The following is a 22,589-nucleotide window of genomic DNA, read 5'->3' as shown; positions in this document are numbered from 1 at the left end:
AGAGCGCGGCGCCGCCACCGCCCCTCTCTATCGTCGCGGCGCCGAGAAGCCCTCATCATTGCGCGACGGCGGCGACAGGGATCGCGGTGGACCGGCTCGGCACCTCCCGGTACCTCGCGGTTCGGACCGGTACCTCACGGCCCGTCACGGCCCGTCACGGCCCCTCAGGGCGGGTCACGGCCCCTCACGGCACCTCAGGGCGCGTTTCGGTACCTCACGGCCCGTCACGGCTTGTCACGGCTCGGCCCGGTACCTCAGGGTGCGTCCCGGTAGCTCAGGGCGCGCTGTGGCTGTGAAGGAGGAGTGGTGGTGGCAGGGGTCCCGTGGGGAGGCGGGGGTGCCCCAAAGGCAGCGTTTTCTTCATGCCTTACTCCTGTGCCCACCGCGTTTTCTCCTTCCAGAGTGGTGTTTCTGAGCCAGAGTCTTATTGGTGAGCCTAATGGGTTTTCTCCTTCCAGAGCATTCCTGTTAAGATTGCTTCCATAAAGACATGACCACGCAGGTAAGTCAGAACTTAATTTTAAGTGAAGTAATTGTTGGTTTGATATATATATACATATATATTTTTTAGGCTGCTTATGCGTAATACTAATTATTTTTTCTTTCTAGTACGGTATTCTCTTCAAGCAAGAGCAAGGTGAGAAGACAATAATATATACTAAATAATACTGGCTTCCTTGGGCAATGTAAAGCAGATATGCATCTGAGATCAACTGGGTTATGTTTATATGACATGTAAATCTGAATAGCTTAAACATATTTGTACTGTTTTTCAACAGTGACCTTGGTGAACATAGACCTTGTATGCTTTGAAACGATAAAAGCGGTGATAAAGCTCCCAGAGCACTGATAGACCTGAAGTGCAAGGGGGTCTGCTGCTAACATTAAACGGGCAATTTTAGCATTACCAAAGCCTATGTGACTTTTTTTGGTGATTGGACTCTCATATACTGAGGTTGTCCCAGGAGAAGTCTGTAGGTACTGTGACGAGAGTAGCATGTTCTTGCTGCAGCAGATGCAATAGACTTATGATAAAAAACTCCATGTTTTTTGCCTGATAAACCAGCTACATATGCTTTAAAACTTCCTTTCATAAAAATGTCAAAATACAGCTACAATGTAGGTCTTTGTCAGAGCAATCGTAAAATAGTAAAAAAAACACAAAAAAAGAGCAGTTTTCTGGTTTAAATTGAATTACTCTGTGTCATGTCAAGACATTAATCGGTCTATCTGCTCTGAATATTACATAGGTGTCCAGCCTATAATGGGAAGAAAAAATTGGTTGTCATCTTCCATCAAAAGAAACCACCTTAACTTTTAGTTTCTATGTTTATATTCTCTTTTAGCTCACGATGATGCCATCTGGTCAGTTGCCTGGGGAAAGAACAAAAAGGATGGTTCTGAAACAGTGATCTCTGGTTCTTTGGATGATCTAGTGAAGGTCTGGAAGTGGTAAGTGAAGTGCTCCATACTGAATGGTTAAAACCGGTTTTAACCCTGGGAAGTAGTCAGTGTGGAGTTACAGCAGTCTTAAATTTCCACAACGGGTAGCATGGCACAGCTCTTGAGCAAGCTTATCTTCATTGGTACATGCTTTTTCTAGGAGTGGTAGCATTCCAATGTGCTTTAAATTGGGAAGAACACAAACCCTTCTGAAAATATACATCGAATTTTATGTGTCTTCTGCGAGAGAATGGTAGAACTTGATGCATTTTGAAACCAAAGAATTAGAAATGAAGCTTTTTATAAGACAGTGCATTGGGAGCATGCATACTGTGAAAGGAATAATGAGAACAAAGTAAAAGAGGAAATGTTTACCTTCCTTTCTTATTAAAAAAAAAAAAAAGAAATATATCTTCGTAATCCTCATACAAGTGACACTGAAGTGTACTTTTGCAAAGTTTTCCTCTCTCTTAGCCAGAGCAATATTAAGTCTGTGCTTCACTTTAGTTACTTGAGTAGCTTTGTGTGATATTCTAAAAATGTTTGTCATTGTTTCATGTTGTGCTGGCAGATTAAGTCTGCTGTGCAAGTACTCATGTACTGCTGTGTGATGGAGATTTTTGTGGGACTACTTGCAAACTTAAAATGAAGTACATGCTTTTCAGAAATACGATAAATCATTCATTGTTACTTTCCTTTGAGTACAGTGAACAATTTGTGTATAGCTGTCCTCACTTTCCATGGGTACTTCTATTTTCCTGTGGTTGACCAGAATTGAGAAGTGTGGGTTAATTTGTTTATTTGTTTTATCTGAGGTAGGATTTCAGTTAAGTACCCCCAGCTATTCATAACTGGCCTTTTCTTTCCCTTTAACAAAAGGAATGATGAAAAATTGGATCTACAGTGGACGTTAGAGGGTCACCAACTAGGTGTGGTATCTGTGGATATCAGCCACACGGGTTCCATTGCGGCATCCAGCTCCCTAGATGCCCATATTCGCCTTTGGGATTTAGAAACTGGCAAACAGATCAAGTCAATAGATGCTGGTCCTGGTAAGATACCAGTGTTAAACTGTGTGTAAGAAATTTCCTAAACCTAGGTGGTAACTACTGTACATTGTATAATTAGGGTATATGAGATGACTGGGATTTTTTTTAAATCTTTCTTGATTTGCAGAATCTTAAAATCTGAGTGATTTTTATCAACTCAGCATAAAGTAATATCAGACGGTTTTACATTTTTACACTATTTACACTTTTTTAGATATGCTTTTTTTTAGATAAAGCAGAATGGAAACCAGCTTGCTCTTACAGATACGTTAATATAAAGGTATTTTTAAAAATGACCCAAACACTTACTCAGACTGGTTTACAAAGAAAGTCTGAGTCTTGATTTCTAGTTATATCTGAATTGAATTTAAGCCATATGTGTGATGCTTATTTATGCAGTACATCCAACCCTAAGGGAGCAAGTCAAAGTAGGGTAAAGCTGAAGTCTAAACTGATGTTGCATTCTCTAAGTTGGGATGCAGGGCCTAAGATTTTATTCTTACTTCATTGATCCATTGGCAGTCCCTTAATTAAGAACAATCTTGGAGTGCTTTAGGTAATTAATCATAAGAGTACAGAAAAATCTGTGAATTACATTGTGCCAGATAAATATATTATGTTACTCTGAAAGGTTTTTTAATTCACTTGCAAGGCATGTTGATCCATGTTACATTCATATATCTGCATGATTCTCCTGCATCTTCTGTGCTTTGCTAACTGCTAGTTGTTGCTTTCTTACACTGGTACAATAGCTGTCAGCATGAGGAGAAAAGAATGAATTTATACTTCACATATGCAGCCTTAAACGCTAAATTTGTTGTTGCAGTAGGGGCTACTAAACTTGAGATCTTAGTAGAAAATGGCATCTTTCACTAAACTTAAATAAATGTCTCATGCTCTACTCCATTAAAAGGAAGTTCACATTAATGAGTTTCTATGCTCCTCGAGTATTTAGTAGAGTTTGGAGTATTAAGCTGGATAAATGTCTAAACATATGCATTTAGAACTGACATTGGATAAGGACTAACAACAGTATTCAGCTAACTGAATTTTTTTGTTTGTTTGTTGTTGTTGTTTAATATAGTTGATGCTTGGTCCCTGGCTTTTTCACCTGATTCCCAGTACCTTGCAACAGGAAGTCATGTGGGAAAAGTAAATATTTTCGGTGTTGAAACTGGAAAAAAAGAATATTCTCTGGATACCAGAGGAAAGTTCATCCTTAGCATTGCATATGTAAGAACAACAACTGATCATCTCTTATGTGAAATATGTGGTAATACGTTATAAACCATTTTTTTTCTTTCATCACTTTATTTCTACGTGATATTGTCAGCCATGCTTTGTGACAAGCCGCTAAGAGCATTGGGAGGGGAAGTACATAGCATAAATTCATATAGTTGTTAAATGCATACTTCCTGTGTTTTACTACAGAGTCCAGATGGGAAATACTTAGCCAGTGGAGCGATAGATGGCATTATCAATATTTTTGATATTGCAACTGGAAAACTTCTGCACACGCTAGAAGGTAACGGTTTGCCTATTTGCAGTACCCAAGTTCTGGCTTCATTCAGGAAAACTGAAGGATATAACATAAGTTGGATACAACAGCCACAGCATAAATGATGTTTCTGTCCATTAGATTTTATTTATTCGTTTACTTATTTAGCGTAGTCTAACTTGCAAAATAAGAGGCAAACTGTAAACTCAGGCTTATAGCATAAATCTCATCCTTATCTTAAAATATCAAGTCAGTAATGCTTAACTCATTTCTTAACTTGCAGTTGCTTCTTGTATTGTAGTGCACTACAAGTGAGACTAAGCCGAATCTGTGCTGCTATACATATGATTTTTCTTTTCAATATGGTATCAAATTTATAGCAAAGTATTCCTGTTTCAGAAAACAACTGAACATACTATGTTGTAAAAGATACACATTTTTAAGATGTGTGCTTTTACTGTTCATGCAGATTCTGCCCAGTGCATAATATAGAACCCAACAACTTCAAACGTTATGAAATCACGTTAGAAAACATGACGCTTGTCATATTAGAAAGCATTGTGAGATCAGAAAATTATGTTTTCCTACCTCAGCTGAAAAGAGTACTTTTATGTTGCATTGGACATGCTTTAATGTTCAAAGCTCAGAATTACTGCCAGTTTCCATTGTATGTTGTGTGAAAAAGCCAGCAGAGGCATAGAGAGGTTGCTTTCTTTTAACAGGGAATGCTGTTCTGATGTAACTCTCACTACTATTGCTGTCATTAGTAAGCAGTAGAGGTAAATTCTGAGCCATGCAAAACTTTGAATTTCAGGTCACGCGATGCCTATTCGTTCACTGACATTTTCTCCAGATTCTCAGTTACTTGTAACTGCTTCAGATGACGGCTATATCAAAATCTACGATGTGTGAGTTTTCATTTTGCAAGATATGCTAACAGTAAAGTAACTGTTCGAAAAAGCTGAGGCTGTAAAAAATGTAATTCCCTTCGGCTTCTGGAGAATTCTTTATTGAATAAGTAACCTTAGCTTAAATAATAAAACATTAAATCCTGCAGTTTTTAAGAAGTACATAGGTAGATGATAGTCTTAGTTTGAAATCAATTTTCCTCATATTTGGCCCTGTAAGCAACAGGCTAATTGTTTTGCGTATCTGTCTGGTGTGTTTGTGTTTACACATCTGAAACATCAGTACCTACCTGAAGTGACATTGTTTACTTTTTTTCTCCAAAAATTGGAGCCAAAAATTGGAGGAGTTTCCTGGGGAGGAAAAGGCACTGATTCAGTCATCTTCACTCCCCTATACCTGCATTACTGTGCATTCTTTATAGAAGTTTTCCAGGCCAAACTGTTTTGTCCACCTATGCATCTTTGTAGTGACCTCTTTTTAAGTTTTGAAATGGAAAACCAGAACCTATTGCAACACAAGACAGCTTGGTTGAAAAAATGTCCAGATCCAAATGTCCTCCTTCCATGATCCTTCCATTGAACTATTCGTGACTGTGCTAATTACAATATATTCTAGTTGCTTTTTCCCTGGAATTCACAAACCAAATATTGATCTTGTAATTCTGTGTTCTAAATTTGTTCTTCCTACAGACAGCATGCAAACTTGGCTGGCACATTAAGTGGTCATGGATCCTGGGTATTAAATGTAGCATTTTGTCCTGATGATACCCATTTTGTTTCCAGGTAATGAGGATTTTAAACTCTTATGCTTATTTAAAAAAAAAAAAAGTTTTATATTTATAAATGGAGATTAATCAGAAAGTAGATGTGTTCAAATTGCAGTGAAATCTGTAATGGAATAGCAAACATTACAATAAAAGACTCGAGCCAATTTCTGATGTGATAGCAGTTGTAGTCAATACTATTTTATAGTGTAAGTCATCTCACTGCAGTGTAGTTCCCTACAAGTGAAAAATATTTTAACGAAAAAGAAGGGCAATTTGATTCTAAATATCTGAAAAGCTGCTGTTAAAAAACAAGTACAACCTAATGTAGTAGTAGTACATGTTGATTGAGTTGAACTGTCTTAACAACTCTTAAAACAGCTTAGACAGTTGGGGGACCCAGTATATGTAATAGGCGTTTCTTGATCTTTGGATCAAGAATTTTCAAAGAATTTTCTGGCTAAAACAGGAGTCCTCATTTTCATATTGCAGATACTGAAACAGTGATGTATCTTAAAGGTTACTGGGACCTGGTGGAAGATGCAAATCTTTGTTAATTTATCCCTATCTTTTAAGCTCTGAAATAAACTATAGTTAATCTATTAACTTAGTTTTTGATTATTTTTCCAGTTCATCTGATAAAAGTGTAAAAGTTTGGGATGCTGGAACAAGAACCTGTGTTCACACTTTCTTTGACCACCAAGATCAGGTATGTTACCAGCTTAAAACTGTCTGGTCTACCGTCACTTAACCTAAATTACTGTAAACAGGAAAACTTAAGTTGTGCAGTTGTGCGTGCTTGTGCTTAGAAGTGGAGTTGGACTTCAGCTTGCTATAATGAAATCTTAAAAACTGCAATTTTTAGGCACGTAATATCAATCTAATATTCCAAGAGTGGTATAGGTTGAGCTCTTCCACGGAGCCCATTTTTACAGGTCTAAACAAGGGCAATCCTGAGGGGCCAAATGGATTCGTATCAGACTGTATTTTTTATCTATGTGGTCTTATTTATTTTTATCACTTACACAGTGTGTGCACGTGTAAGGGGGAGGGGGTTATTTAAAAGGATGGTATTTTTAAAAAATGTTTGAAACTATCCTTGAAATGCTGTTTTATTTTTCCTGAAGAAAAGCTGTAATTGAGTAAAGAGGTTACTTTTTTTCCGTATGTTAGGTGTTAAGTAGAACAAGGCTGTATTTTAATGTTTAAGAGAAGACTTGAGAAGGGAAATTCCTGCATATTTAGGCTCTTTCTTCCACAGTACTTTTTTGCTGGTAACCCCCTTTTCAGTTATCTGCAGCTGTGAGGATTTTGATACCAAGCATAATTGGATTTCTAGTGTTGTTTTAGTTGTAACTACATGGATTTGTGGAAGGCAGGGATGCGTCAGCCCCCTGGAACACTTGATCCCTCGCTTTTAGGTACCAAAGCAAAATGGCATATGGGATTTCCCCCAAAACACGTTGTTGATACAGCTATTTTGTAATTTTGTGTTAATGTGCTGGAAAGACTTCATTCTTCTTGATGTTATCCTAATGAAAGGGATGAGTGAGAGTCATTTACAGGTTTTTAAGTTTTTAGTTCAAGCCACAGGACTGACCTAAACTTCTCTTAGTTTTGCACTGGTAAGTAAATGACTCTCAACCCAAGGATAAACTTGATCATTCTTTACCATATGCTGCTTCTCAGTCTGCATGAAAAGCACTTCAAAATACACTCAAGAAAAGATGGAAGCTAAGAGTGAAAAAGTCAGATATATGCTAACTGGGGCAAGTACACTTTGGTATTTTTCAAGCATCTGAAGGCTGCATAATCTGTAGTCAATACGAGGGGAAAGTAAGAAGTTACCAAGCAGCTAGAGGTCTCCTCACTTGTTACAAGCCTCATCACTTGTTAAAGCAGGAATTGTAACTGTATCAGCTCTGATAAGGTGTTCTTAAATAATACTCTTTTGCTTCAAGTAGTTGATATACATTACTTGGTGCAAAGATAAATAGATACTTGTTATAAATACTTGTTTTGTCTCAGTACCTCCCCTTTATCATCTTCTGTATGTCCTACTTGCAGGTTTGGGGAGTGAAATACAATGGAAGTGGGTCCAAAATTGTATCTGTTGGAGACGACCAAGAAATCCATATCTACGATTGTCCTGTTTAAATGTCTTGACTTAGAGCCTTTGGTTAACTTCTGTGGCAGTTCTTAAAAACACTGCAATCCTTGTTTTGTTTTTTTATTTGATAAAAAGCATTTTAGTAATGCTCATCTGATTTCCCACTGAAAATCAGATAAATTTATATGCCATCTTTATTGTTTAGCATGAAATAAAGCTTTACTTTTCTAAAATAAAAGCTATAGTTGCAAGTAACCTGTAACTAATCCTTGGAAAAATGTATTTTTGGAAATATACAGTCATGGGTGACGTAACTGGTCAGTTAATCTACCACTGCTATTTCTTCCTGGCTTTCCCACAAATAGAGCTAAAAATTGTTGACCAGCTTGAACAAGCTTATTTTAGGAAAAGCAAGAGTGACTGAGATTATGATACCCTTTGCTCATCTTAATGTTAGTCCTCTGTGGGGGATAGGGTCATGTAAGTTGAACACCTGTTCCAGCCATTGTATGGTGACAGGGGGCAGCTTCATCATGGTTTAGTTTGACTAAGGGCTAGTACTTGTTCTCAACCCTACTTCAATACAAATGCTGCTTTTATAAAGACACAAAATAGAATTTTACTTTGCTATCCTGGCATAGTACAAAGCAGTATATGCAAGGCACAGCCTTTTGTTACACTATTCATCTTAAGACATGAGTACCAAAGCCCTAGGAAGTATAGAACACCACCTTCCAGGAAAGCCTGAGATAAAGAGCATAGGTTTCTAAAAAAGATCATTTTTTGGGAGAAGTTGCTCTGGCTAAATCATTCTGAAGTCATGCACTGTATACACAGGAGAGAGATACTTCATAACCTCCTTATTACACTTACACAGTTAAGCTGATGAAAGAAGCCTACTCTCATCTGTAGTTAAGGCAGAGACATGAGAACAGTACTATGAAGTAGTGGGGCAGGAATAAAATACTCTTGAAGTACAAAGTTAGCTAGCTAATTGAGTGCGTACACCAAGACATCTAAACTAATTCAACAAAGAAGCAGGAACTTAGAGAAACATGTTCAAAAAGACTAGCTTACAAAGCATGAAGAGAAAAAACAAATGTGAAGTTGTATTTATTATAAGGAACTTCAGCTATGTTTTATTCTATGAAATTAATTTCCAGTATGAAAATATTTACATAAGACACTCCACTTCTTAACAGTATTGCCAGAGTCTTATATAAATAGCATAGGTGAAATAAAGTGAGAACCTTCACAGCACAAGAAAATGTATACCAACTCAGTTGGTACTCAGCTGTGTGACATTTGCTTTATATATAAAGACAAGAACACAATATAAATTAGTTACAAAAAAAGTGATACTGACAGCGCAGCAACTCAATTTGCTGAACACAAAAACCAGAAGCAGTGGCTATTACAGCCATGCAGTTTTCATTGTGAAAATTTACATTTTAGATGATAGCCATTCCACCTTGCTTTAAGATGTCTGACATTGTACACCTGTTCTTGGACCCTCTTCATCTTCTTCATATGCTTCTCCCCCACTGTTACGGTAAGTTTGCTCACTAGGGTCAAAATCTTCAAGGTCTACCTGATCCATCTCATCTGTAATCATAACATCTTCTCGTGGAGGAAGCAGAGCCTCCAGCAGACTGAGTTTCTCCCTTGGAAGCCACTGGTGCTCTGGGAACTGGACCTACAATTTTTTTTTTTTTAAAAAAAAACGAATAGTTACTCCTGATGCTAATAGATTTCTTTGCTACAGAAAATCAAGTAGTCAACTTACCAAAAATTGTATAATTAAGCTGCCTTTGTCCATTGGAGATTTGTAGATCGGCATCCCTTCATTGTAGATACATTTTAGGTCACCATGTTTTATCACTTCACCTGCACAAAAGTCAGGAGTTGTAAGCCATCTTACATGACAGAAGTTTCATAACCAATAAAAACAATCTTTAGGTTACAAAGCAATCTATAGAAAACAGCACATACTGAACCACACTAAAACAAAGCAAAGTAAGAAAGACACCAAATAAAAGTTCATCTCGAGTATTTCCGCTATTGGAGAGAAATCAGCTTTTCTTAGAACAGCCTCCAGGCTGAATTAGCAGATAATACGTAAGTTTGTCCTCTCGTGGCCTGTCTATCCTGCAACTGAAGTAGTGACTTCCTAAGAAGCATTTGACAACTTTAGCTGTAATTCTGCATGCAATGTTTCAGTTCTTAGTTTTGCCACTCCTGATTTAAATGACTGCAAGCACAGTTTGGATTTGTTGCATCAGCTGATTAAGAAACAGCTCTAGCACAATCCAAAAGACAAGCAGTTTGCATGGCGTCAGAATTCTGAAGACCTACCTGGCCTAGATGATACGACAAGGACTCTGTTGTCAAGAGTTTCAATAGTCTTTTTGAAGCCACATAAAGCCTCCGAGAGTTGAATTCTCATTTTTGTAATTAGGTCATGCCCTCGCCTCTGAAAGACACCGTGATCCTTTTGATCAAGTACAATTATAACATCACCAGGCTCCAGATCAGGCTCCTGGTCACCTTCTCCATGAAATACTATCTTCTGACCATCTTTCATACCTGCAGAAGAAAAGCAGTTTACTCTCAACGGAATTATTAGAATGGGATTAGGGATGCAGAACAAATACACGTCTCTCACCTTTATCAACATGAACTTCAATGATCTTTTTCTCTCTTACAACCTTACAGCCATTGCAGTTGTCACACCTGTCCTTTGGATTTATTCTTTCACCTTGGCCTTTGCATTCTGGACACACAGTTTGGATTTGCTGTACCATGCCAGGTCCAATCTGCTGAACTAGAACTTGCATTCCTCTTCCTTTACACACAGGGCACTTTTCTACTGCCCCTCGCTTTCCACCATAGCCTTTAACAAAAGAAGGTAAAGGTGATCTCAGGGGAAAAAAAATTATTCTACAATAGTCAAGCTACAACTCACTGACTTCAAGAGAACCTCTGAGCAACTTAAGTAGATCTGTAATGCAATTCCAATTTAATTAGAATTTAGTTTCCATGACAAACATGCCCCACAAGTTAGGAGTTTTAACATACAAAAGAGAAAGCCAACTTCTCTACTCACAGCTCATTTTATTAGTCTCTCCCTTCACTGCCAGCCCTCTTCCCTCCCCCCCCCACCCCCCCCCCCCGATTATCTTGATTTTGAATGAATCATCAACATACAGCCTTCCAGAGCTAGAATTTTCCATTAACACCTTGGTAAGAATCTGTTTAGTAAAAACATAAAAACATACTAAGATACAAGACTACAGTAAGATTTACTTCAGTGAAGATCAGGCATTATGGATGCTTAAGAGGTGTAAAATGAGTTGCACAACTCAAGCTACACTTCTACTGCCAGTTATTCAAGAAAAAGTTTAACAAAACAGCTGTTTATTAAAGCTTCTGATTCAAGTATTTAATTAAAGTGCCCTTAATGATAGTTTATCGAGAGTTCAAGTCTGCCATTAGACCAATAGGTTAACAACACTGTCTAGGAAGAGGACCTTACTCTTGGATGAACGTTGGCATAAAGCAGCCTGATTCGGGGGGGGAGGGAGAAAGATATATAAAAAAAATCATACTTTGTTCCTAGCCCTCCACTATGTTCTTCAAGAAAATCTTGGAATAAGAGGTGTTTGAAACCACTGCTTATTTTACCTTCACATTTCCCACAGATAACATTCTTCTGCAGTGCCAGCTTCCTTGTAACGCCATTATATAAGTCTTCAAGAGATACACCTAACTGGTGCACAACATTCTTGCCTTGGAAAAACAGAGAAAGAAAGATTAATTCTGGTTCAGCTACTGGGAGGACTAACGCTTATTTAAAGGCTTCTATACTTGTTCATACATGCAGTCTCACTGAAGAAATGTTAAGTTCATTCCAGACTTTGAACAGAGCTCAGCCCCCTTAAAAGCATGTGCAGTTCCATCAGCTTCCACTGAGCTGCACCCACTTAGGTCAGAACAAAGTTGAGCTGTAGTTAAGTAAAGCATCATTAAAGCCACCCAACCCCTCTTTCTACCCATAATTTTATAAGCTTAACCAAAACAGAAAGATGCAAGGACACTACCAGCTTCAGATCTAGTCAATTTAGAAATTGCTGTTAGGCCTACCTATGTATTTCCATGCCACTTCATAGCATGATTTCAAAGACATGTCACCAAGTTACTACTTGCTCTTCCAACAGGCATTGGGAATGAACAAGAAGAAATCATTATGGGTTTTTGGCAACAGTATGTACTCTGTGCCACATAATTTCTCCCACATCTTTTCATGGGATTCAACATTAACTTAAGTTGATGGTGTCCTTTGAAGCAAGTTGCCCAAAGCATATGAGCAAGTGAGGCACAAATTTAGAAAGAAGGTAACTTAAAACTTATCTGCTAGCCATCTTGACAAATATTTCCCCCTCCCCTAAAAATTACCCATACCCATTTTAACAAAAATAAAATAAGCACAACTAATCAGAAAGATTGCTATGGCTACATCATGTTATCTACTTTATTAGAATCTTACTACTAGAATAACTGAAATTCATAGGTTACTTGATCTATTAATTCAACTAGTAAAACCCACACTATGTGCACTTAGCAGAACAGCAGTACCAGAGCACACGTGTTTTATGCTTAAGTGTATGGTTAGAATTTCTAGAACTTGTTTAGAACTGTGTACCTCTTCTCTCTCTATTCATTCGGCCTCCACCACCAAAGAACATGTCAAAGATGTCCATGGGTGAAGAGAAGCTGCCGCCACTCAGGCCTCCTTCTTTAATAGCCTGCTCCCCACCCTGGTCATAGAGGTCCCTTTTCTTTGGGTCCGACAGAACTTCATATGCCTGGGATATGAGTTTAAACTAAAAAGAAAAAAGAAGCTCTGAACAACTATGACCAAGAGGAAAAGTAACCCTCTCATGTGCAGCTCAATCTTCAGATTGAGCCACTACAATACTCTTGCAGTGTTTTTTTTCCAAGAGCAAACTCCCTCAACAATAGAGCCTAATAATACACTTTCGGCCAGGAAAAACGGCCGTCTTCTCCCTCCCACCCACCAGCATATTACACACAAACTTCGAGTCACATCCAACTCACAGGCATATGCCAACTGCCCCTTTGATGCTCATGGGTTGCAGCCATCATACACCTCTAACGAACCTGTTTAGGAAGGGATGTGATGCTATCCCCTAAGCCTTGGGGGTTCCCAGATTCCCACTGGCCACAGCAGCACTAGTCACTGTAGAGCTACACAGGTATCTTTCATGGCTGCTGAGCTCCTATATCCAGCTAAAATTAAGCAGATATTTAAGTGACAAAGCACTGGTTTAACTGCAAATGGAAGGAATTTGGATACACATCAAAACATCGACCTTATCCAGATATGTTACATTCTTTAAAAAACCATCCAAAGGCTCCTATTACTAAATCTTATTACTAAAATAACCAATTTTTCAACGTTATTTTCTATTACTGAAATGACTTGCTCATTTTCAACATGATTTACTTATGACCAGGTAAATTGGCAGACCAAAAACAAAAGCATTAGAAGTTAACTTAGCCTATGTTACTATTTAACTAGTTTAGGTTTGTGAATTACTATACTAAATACACAATTATTGTGTTTCCTTTCTTATATTAAAATATTAATTATCAGACCCATTTCTATGTAAATAAACCTATAATTCAAGTTTGTTTTCCATAGTTCTCCAGTTGTGGTGCTCTTTTATTCTCATACACAACATAGAAAGCTAAGTGGGTCTCTCTTTTTAAATCAAACAGATGTGCTGTAAACAGTCCACTCATGGTTCAGCCCAATGGAATGACTTCCTCTGGGTAGTTACCCTATCCATCTGAGTTTGCGGCTCTTCTAAAGAGATCATCCTGTTCATAGGCACAAATCCATCCACTGCAACCCCAGCGTGCACAGTAGTGCTGGCAGGTAGATCCAGTTTTGACCTTCACAACATCCAATACAACACGACGACCATTAAGGCAGCAGGAGTCCTTCTAGCTTTGCCTGCTTCAAAAAGCATCGCTGCTAAGAATGAACTGCTCCTGACAACTATAAGGAATGGTGAGAGCAATGCCCACAGAAAGGAGCCGCCATATCCACTTCTCCTCAACGTGACCTCCTGCCGTGGCCGAGCATCAGGCCTGCTGCCAAGCAAAGATCTCTTTACCCACTCTGCAAACCCGCAACCTTCATTCATCCCGGGTGCCGCAGGAAGGGCGGTGCGTCCGTCCTCCGGCTGGAGCAGCGCTAGAACAGAGGAGCTCCCCCGGGCGGCAGGGGGCCGGGCAGCTCCGCGCCAGCCCCAGCAGCCGCCACCTGGAGGCCGCCCCGCGGCCCCGCACCCCCGGCGGAGAGGCCCTGAGGCCTGCAGGCGGCGGCCACGCGGGGCCTGCCCGGCCCAAGCAGCCCCGAGCCCCGCCGCGACCCCCGGCCCGGTCCCGGCCCCGTACCCGCTCGCCCTCGCTGGGGTTCTTGTCTGGGTGGTACTTCAGCGCCAGTTTGCGGTAGGCGCGCTTGATCTCCTCGGAGGAGGCGGTGGGCTTCACCTGCAGGATGTCGTAGTACTCTGTCTCTTTCACCATGGTGCCCTGCCCTGCGGGGGACGCACCGCGCTCACCACCCGTCACTGCCCTAGGCCCGCCGCCCCACTCAGCGCCGCAACCTCCCGGCCTCGCTGCCTGCCCGCCCGCCCGGATCTGCGCGAGCCCCGCCTCTTCCGCGCCTTTTATAGCGGCGCCAGCCGAATCTTCTGGAATGACGCCGCTGGACGTCACGGCCCTGGAACGGTCTAGAATCCCTGCGCGTGACGTCACCCCCGGTAACCGGGGGGGCGGGGCCGGGCCGCAGCCGCCACCGCCCGCTGGGGGCCCAGGGGAGGGCGCTGGGCCAGGCCCCCCTCAGCGCCCAGCGCCGCGGCTGTTCCTGTCAGGGCTGGCGGACTCGGTGCCCGCAGCGCGGCTTCCCGGAGTTACGGCCCTGCTGGCCCCGGGGCCTCTGCGACCGCGTCCCCAGGCCTCGGGAGGAGCCCTCGGGTCGAGGTCCCGCCGCCTGCTCTGCGTGTGGCCCGCTCCTGGTAACGGGCAGGCGTACCTGAGGGCGGGGGGCAGAGCCACAGGGAAAAATCAAAGCATTGACAAAGGGAGCAGTTCAACATCACAAAGTCACCATCGATCACTAGTGTTTTCTGCAAGCGTGATTAGTAACAGCAAAGCATGTAAATCTGTATTTTAAAATTACGATGTTGCCCTGGCAAGCAAGTAGAGAAACTTCCTAAAATGACTACAGAAAAAAATTGTAGGAGCTTTTTTTTTTTTTTTCCAAAAAATCATTCTTCAATGGTTTTTACCTTGAAGATAAATTAGCTGTAACATTCAAGCAGTTAATAGCTTTGCAGTAGCTTAGTGCTCCAGCAGGTCAGAGGCTTTCCAAGCACATCATGAATTCACCGAGAATTGAATTTCAAAGGTCAATTTAAAGCAAGTTGCAGAGACAGTACATCACTGCCAGGAGTAGGAAGCCCCGTGTGTGTACATGTAAACCTTTGTAAGTACAGTGGGAGCTCAGAGCTTTGGTCAGTGTGCTACCAGTAACAGCTGTTGGTAAGTACCCTGCCAAAAGCTGCTCTGGTGTGGGTCTTTGCTGAAGAGCATTGAGCCTCTTGCTTTGCCTTCTTTTAATCAATTACCAGGTTATAGTTACTATCAAGCATTCATTTTTTCCATCTTCGGAGCCAGTTGGGACACATAACTCATTATTTAGTCAAAGAATTAGCAGGAAAAGTAGTAAGGGCTGGTGTTTTTTCGGTTCGAGTAAATGGAAGTGGTGTCAGTCCATCGCTATTGTTTGTGTTAGCATCTGCGTTCCTCTACTCTGACAACTGCAGTGACTGTGGTACCTGAGGGGAGCACGACACTTCTCTAGCTGTCTGATGCAAAACGCTTCCTATTTTTCAGTACCGTGTTTATTGAACAGAGTTGGAATCCTTAATAGCTGATTTAATTCCTCTAATGTTTCATAATAAATGTAGTACAGCCTCTAAACATTCAGGCATGTTTCTCAGCAATTAGTTCCTTCATCTCCTAGGCTAGCTTGGTGATCGAGTGTGTACAGGCCTGATGCAATTTCTTTTGCTACACACCTTGCCTTCTTGAGTCTGGTGTTCCTCACCAGCGGTTGCTTACCTGCTTCTCAGATGAACACCTGATCTCTTGCTCTCCTTTCCCTTCCTTTCTTTCCTGCTGCGTGCAACACTATGAATCACCTTGTCACTTCTTACTTACCAAGTTTGTGTCTAGGTGTAAAAAAAAAAAAAACAGGCAGAGAAGCTCCATTCTCTCCAAGAAGGCAGGAGTGGACTGGACTGGGAGTAGGGGAGTAATTAGCTCCTATTGCCTGTTTCATTTAACCACCAGGGGACTCTGTGTTTGGTTTTAAAATAGGTATTCTCACTGTTAGCACAAAATGAGTCAAAACATTCCCTCCAACCTGACTTTTGGAACATCCATCATCTTTATAGGCTGCAAGAAGTATGCATTTTATAAAATAGTCACAGAATCTGTTTTTGTTTGCTTCTCTTATCTGGCCACAACGTATGTAGTAAACTGTGCCTTCTCAACTGTGAAGCTGTTACTGGAAGCAGCGTCCCAGAGCCATGAGTAAGAGTGCAGTCTGCTGAACTGCAGCTGGGGTTTCTTTGAGCACCCTTGATTTTTTGTAAAGATGTTCCAAGAATAAACTTAAAAAAAAAAGTGAATGTGGGGCTTGGGGCTTGTGTTTTCAAAAGCACTGACATTTGCATAGAGCTTCAGCTGTCCCTCACAAAGGTGAAATCTGAATCGCAACAAACTTCCTTGCTGCTGAGCTGGATTTTTCCAGTATGCAAACCTAAACAGCTATCATGATTTCTACAGTGCATTAGGAGAATACCTTTTAAATAACTTACTTAACCTATAGTTTTTAGTCTTTCTTAAGGTATACTTCAGAAAGTTTTAAAACAGTTTCATGTAGTGGACTTTAAGTGGTACTGGAATTCTTTCCACAGAATGAAATATTGAAAGGGTATTTTGGGCAGAAATCAGCTCTTAGGAAAGCATTTTTGTTCTTGGTGAAAAGTAAAAGACTAATATATGTAAGGAAATGGAAATGATGGCGTTTTTTTAAGATGTTAGGGCAGTTTATAGTAAGTGATTAGCATCTTCAGAGGATTTTTCAGAGCCAAGTTTTAATTAAAATATGTGACAATCTGTAGTAATTAACTTCAAGTGGTAGTAATACAAAATGAGTAAGAGAGACCTGTTTCCATAGTACCATTTTAATTGGTTAAGGCTGTGCAGCTCTGAGTGGTTTGGGCCTGTATAAAATTTGAAACTGGATACACAAACACCTGTAAGTAACTGTGAGATTGCAAGTTACTTGCAGTCTAAACTGGACTTTTCCTCAGAAGGAAGCAGCAAAATTGTTTCTAGATGTGCTTGTCCCCCAACCAACAGTCGTTTGGACCTTACAGGTCACGTTCTTCTCTCTGGGTGCTCAGAAACAGCTGTCTCCTCGTGTCCATTCACAGCTGCTTTTTTCTTAAAATTTTCTTCCTCCATCAGTACAAACTGTAGTTGAAAGCAAATTTAAGATGCTTTGGGTATAGATGCTCTGACTCTAGCAGCTTTGCAGAAACTGGTCTGTGGTGTTTTTTTCTCTAATTGTGGAACAATTCCTTAGAAAGCAGAGTACATTCTTCAGAAAGGCAAAGTGAAATTCCTGTTGCTGTAGCATGGCCAATGAGAGAAAACATTTTTAGAGATTGCTACTGGAAATTTCTTGAAATACAAATACATGGCAGCTGGATATGTTTGTGGATAGCAAAGTGTTTTGTGGGTTAAACTGTATGTTTCCTGCCCAATGTCTGTGAAGTAGTCGCCTCATTTTAGCCTAGAGACCACAGAATCACAGAATGGTTTGGGTTGGAAGGGACATTAAAGATCATCTAATTCCACCCCCATGCCATGGGGAGGGACACCTCCCACCAGCCCAGGCTGCCCCCAGCCCCATCCAGCCTGGCCTTGGGTACTGCTAGGGATGGGGCAGCCACAGCTTCTCTGGGCAGCCTGTGCCAGTCCCTACAACCCTCACAGTAAAGAAGATGCTGATTTGAGTGCAGATAAATTCTCTTCAGTTCTGAAAGTGTAGTGAAACACATCTAAGGGTAAAAGTTGTCCTCTTTTTTTTTTTCTTTAAATCAGAATTTCTTCATTAGAAATGAATTGGTAGAAGGTATATGCATGAGTTTAGAAAGATGTTGCTTGCCTGGGGTTTTTTCATTATGGAACCTACTCTTAACTACTGCTTGGTCCGAGCTAACTTAAATTAGTTGATCTTCCAGGAATGGTTTAATACTCATTTATTTAGTAATAGTTATTGGAAGCATAACCAAAGTACTGTTTGGGTTTAGAGTTTTGCTTTAAACACTGAAACCTACTTAAGTTTAAGAATAACTGCTGAGTTGATTAGAATGTTTTAGCTAAATACAGAGGCCAAAATTAAATATTTAATTTTATGAGAAACTTTTTAAGAAAGAATGAACTATTGACAGAGGGTTGGTATTAGCAGAAAACCGAAAAACTGTCAGGCTGTAAGAGGACTGATTTGAAATAATGAAAAAAGATTCAAAGTGGTACTATTTTTTAAATGTCATAAAGCCTTTGAAATAGGAACTGAAAAAGTATTATAGACCTTTTGCTGGTTATGTTTTTGTTGTTGTTTTTAGACTCAGTGCGGAAGTCTGAAATAACGATAGGACCACCAGGTTAGCATCATGCTTCTACCAAAAAACATTGTTCTACATTAAGAAGTTTGTTACCAGTTACGAAGTCAGAAAAAAAAAAAAGACAATCACGTATAGTTGTTCTGTTGCATGAATCAACAGCCTGCTTAAACTAACTGGGATAAACAGCAAGGAGCATCCAGAATTAGTATATTTCTCCATTTGTTTTAAATGAATGTAAGTTTTGTAGTGAAACAAACACGCTTGCCTTACAAGGGAAGAAATGACAGAGCATGCAGCTATGGACAGCTTCATGTTGCCGTGGCAGCAGTGTGACTTAAACCTGAAACATCCCATCCCAAATATGAATGGAGTGCCACGCACTCCACCCACCTGTTGGCTGATCTCTGCACTGTGGTTGAGCTGGTTACGGGCCATGGTAACAGCACGGCTTTGTTTTGGCGTCTGTAATATTTCTGTTTGGGATCTTGTGACAGCACAAGTTTGCAGTGACAGTGTCTTAACACTAATTCCTGGAAGGTACCAATCATGATTGCAGAATGAAGGACATAAACAGCACATGAGCTTTATTCACCTCTTCATTTCCTTCATAGCTTCGTGAGCCTGTCAATGCCCAGAAAGCTTCACCTGCAGCTGGAAGAAGCAGCCTGTCCCATTGCAAGAATTCAGTCTGTGAGTTGAGTGCAATCTCATGCATGTTGCATACAGGCATCAAAGAAAACACTTACTGTGCTAACAACAGCATTGTGTAAACTGCAGCATGTAAAAATTGTTTGAAAGTCAAGATTCCTTACTGAACTTTACATAAGTTATCCTCATTTACTAGTTGTATTATTTGAAGAGTACTGAAAAATGTTGTACTAGGACTGCAAAGACAATTTCATTGTGGAACTTTTTCTTACAGCATGACATTCATAATTCTGTAGTTAAAATGTAGTTATAGAAGAGGTCTCTTCTATATATACTCTGTTTAGAAATGTTTTCTATTTATTAAATGAAAGCACAAGTTTTGGAGCATTAACAGCCATTTTTCTTCCATGAGACTAGCTGTTCAACACCAAGATGCAAGTTATACAAGGTAATGTGATCATCTGTTTGGATTCCTTCCTTTAACATAGCAAGGAAAACATTTCACATGACCAGAAGAAAAGAAAAAGTGAGACTTCTTGCACTGAGTTTCAGATTTGTGTTTTTTTTTTTCTTTCTTTTTTTTTTCTTTGAAGTACTTCTGGAAAGCTAGTTGCAAGCTCAGGTAAGATATCAAGGGGCTTTCTGAAAACAATCCTTGGAGCAAAGTGAGAATTATTCCAGAACGAAGGAATTAAATCAGCCCTGACAAAAAGAAATATATATATCTCTATGAGGTAATGTGGTTTTTACAGTTGAAATATCCCCTGTTCTGTGTTCAGGGATTTTCAAAGTGACTTTCTGTGAGTGGTGAAAATAGGGCACTTAAAATCCCACCGTGAAGTTTTCTTTTTTTTCCTTTCATTTCAAATTGCATTATGCACAATTAGGCATTTGGATATGGTACAAGATACTCTGAAATAAAATATGAATCTTTCTATAAAGCGTCTATAAAGTATACTAGTCCTACATTTTACTAATCAATGTGGCTTTGTACCAGTAAATAACATTCTTGAGCATGTTCTGTGGCTCTGAGGGAAATGGCAGGGCACAGCTTGCATCCCTCGCTCCTTTGAGAAGGGTAGCCATTAACACAGTCTTCCAGTAACTGCCCCTGGCCTACATTATCCCCTCTGTCTGTGGCAGTTGGGTAGGGAAATACCAGTTGGCTCAGACCAAAGCTGTTCCAGGGAAGATGCTCACAGTGGGTGGCTTGAGCTATTCCCTGGCTTTTATTTATTAGTAGAGAAGTAGCCTAAGTGGACAAACTGGACTTTATTACATCCTGGGAACTAATCAGTTCAGTCGTGTAGAAACTCCTACAGTATATGGTAGGCCTGGTTTGGTGAAGTCAATGAAGTGCTGGTAGCTGTGATGCTGGAGGAGGTGCTTGGCCTTTGCAGTACTGGGTTTCATTGGTATAATTGACTTGCAGGCATTTCCTAATGTAATTAATCTGTGTTTTCTTTAAGAAATTAACTTCTCTGAATGTTCCTTTTTGAAAATAGAGGTAATAAAAATCAGAATTGATTCAACTTCCATGAACTAATTTGTTAAAAATCTTGGCAAAAGAAATGATTTGCATCTTAAAGCATTGTAGACTCATTAAAATTCTTCTCATGGTTAATTAAAGAAAACTGAATAAAAAAGAAAGTTTAGCAGTAAGCAGCTCACAGGCACTGCGACATTTCAAGCATGTTAAAATCAGAAAGAAACAGCTTTTGTAGCTGTAGTCTCCTCCTCTTTATTACGTGTTGTTTTTTTCTAACGAATAACCAGTTAGCGTTGGTTTCTTCTGTTGTTCAAGTGGCTTATTTATGCCCGACCTTCACAGTTCTTAGCATATTTGTCACCAGCTTTACAGGGTTTGTCAGCATGCCTAACAGTGGAGAGACTCTTGCGAAAAAATCACACGACAAAAATGGGTAAAGTAGTTTACATATTTATATTAACAAACTGATTTTCCAGTTTTTCACAACTTAAATTTGTCTTCTGCTACCATGAGGATCCACAAGAACCTTACCTTCTTAATAGTGACTCAGTCTGATTCAGAATAAGAAGTATCTTTTGAGACTAAAATGAGAGAAAATCGAAATGAAGATTCTAAATGGATTTACTCTCCTATGCTAACTTCTAGTTTGGCATTAATCCTAATAGTTTCATTCAGTATGAACTACGTTGCTTGTATCCTATTTGCATGTATCTAATTGTGTAGTGTTCATTTTATGGCGCAGAGGCTTTTAGTCCCAGAAATGGGCTCAGCAGAGGTTTGCGTATAGCAGTTCCAACAAGAGGTACATTGAGTTCCTGTGGCTCAGCTGCTCACAGCTTAGTAAAGACATGGAATGCTAGCTGAAAGTGCTGGTAAGCTACTAGACTCTTATACTGCAGTAAATTGAATGATTAATGGCTTTCCAACCATGTGGTAAGATTACATACATTCTTAAATACCAGAAAATGGCAAAATTCTGATAGTCAAGAAAGGAGTGGTCATGCTCCTGAACCATCCCTTCATGTGTCTCTGATGGGTGAAGCAGCACCAAAGACTGGGAGTTCAGTACTGTTTGCTCTGCACATACTACCATTCATATTATGTACTTTGAATGGACCTTCAAAAATACCCTGCTGCAGCTATGAATGTAGAGCTCTCTTCCCTGCTAAATTTGAAGGAATAAACCTTAGATTCTAATTTGCCTTTGTGGTTGAGCATCATCTTCCCATCAAAGGCAACTGAACTTTAATAGGTATCCCGTCTTTTTGAGCAGGGAGTGGAGAACTTGGTTTTAAAAGAGTTTATTTCAGAGTTGATGTTACATTTTCACATGAAAGACTACCCTATCGGCTGCTCTCTTCCTTTTGTCCTAGGTAGGCAACACAAAAGGGAAAAAACACTTCTCTTTTCCTGTTACTCCATTGCTGGAATTGTATTTCTTGTGAGAAAATCTCCCCATCTCTTTTTAGAGTTTGTCAAAATGCCTAGGATTTTAAGAATAGATGAACAAATCTCACAGGAAATATTTTAGCTTCTTATTATAAGTTTGTCAGTATCACTGAGTACTGATTATTGATTCCCATGTACTGAACTGTCATATTAGGTAGGCACTTTTCTGTTAAGTTAGATTTAACGTCACTGTTACTTAGATAAGAACTTGCATGTTACGTTGCTTGAAAGATTTGCTTGATCCTCTCAGGTAAACAGTCCATTTTATCATAATGGTTTCTTCTATTCAGGGCTTTGTAATCCCAGATAAGCACACTCAGGAGTAAACTGTGGAAAAAGGCTTTATGGAAAAGAAAAAAATTGAAGAAATCTTTGAAAGCTTTTGATAATACGTATATATTTTTCTCTTTTGGAGTAATAAAGTATTTAATACTA

General features: G+C 39.8%; 3 protein-coding genes across 8 annotated transcripts in view; 2 read left to right on the top strand and 1 right to left on the bottom strand.

The window, feature by feature from the left end:
* Positions 1–21: 21 nt before the first annotated feature.
* On the top strand, positions 22–8,010 carry SKIC8 (SKI8 subunit of superkiller complex). Of its 6 annotated transcripts, none has more exons than XM_080608273.1 (11): positions 22–109; positions 459–502; positions 610–637; positions 1,347–1,452; positions 2,323–2,495; positions 3,577–3,725; positions 3,924–4,017; positions 4,805–4,898; positions 5,589–5,681; positions 6,293–6,371; positions 7,730–8,010. In XM_080608273.1, exons 2-11 carry the CDS (start codon positions 491–493, stop codon positions 7,817–7,819), a joined length of 918 nt encoding a protein of 305 aa, XP_080464399.1. In that variant the 5' UTR covers positions 22–109; positions 459–490; the 3' UTR covers positions 7,820–8,010. The 6 variants fall into 6 exon arrangements, with proteins under 6 accessions (XP_080464399.1, XP_080464400.1, XP_080464402.1 ...); XM_080608274.1 differs by having other exon boundaries at positions 45–109; positions 402–502; XM_080608276.1 differs by having other exon boundaries at positions 54–129.
* An 859-nt stretch (positions 8,011–8,869) lies between these two features.
* Positions 8,870–14,583, bottom strand: DNAJA4 (DnaJ heat shock protein family (Hsp40) member A4). The gene is made up of 7 exons (XM_080608228.1): positions 14,259–14,583; positions 12,475–12,655; positions 11,457–11,561; positions 10,438–10,665; positions 10,128–10,358; positions 9,559–9,659; positions 8,870–9,468 (listed from the first exon to the last, which is right to left on the bottom strand). Exons 1-7 carry the CDS (start codon positions 14,388–14,390, stop codon positions 9,250–9,252), a joined length of 1,197 nt encoding a protein of 398 aa, XP_080464354.1. The 5' UTR covers positions 14,391–14,583; the 3' UTR covers positions 8,870–9,249.
* A 4,704-nt stretch (positions 14,584–19,287) lies between these two features.
* The window catches only part of ACSBG1 (acyl-CoA synthetase bubblegum family member 1), an 89,223-nt gene continuing 85,921 nt past the window's right edge, over positions 19,288–22,589 (top strand). Inside the window, exon 1 of the mRNA XM_080607562.1 lies at positions 19,288–21,138. Within this exon, the coding sequence (XP_080463688.1) occupies positions 20,909–21,138 (230 nt within the window). The 5' untranslated portion in view covers positions 19,288–20,908. The remainder of the gene's footprint in view (positions 21,139–22,589) is intronic.

This window comes from Anser brachyrhynchus (assembly GCF_964034855.1).
Source record: "Anser brachyrhynchus genome assembly, chromosome: 11".
In the NCBI taxonomy this organism is placed as follows: domain Eukaryota; kingdom Metazoa; phylum Chordata; class Aves; order Anseriformes; family Anatidae; genus Anser; species Anser brachyrhynchus.
Note: the sequence above shows the minus strand (reverse complement) of the source record. Positions and strands in the feature narration are given on the sequence as shown.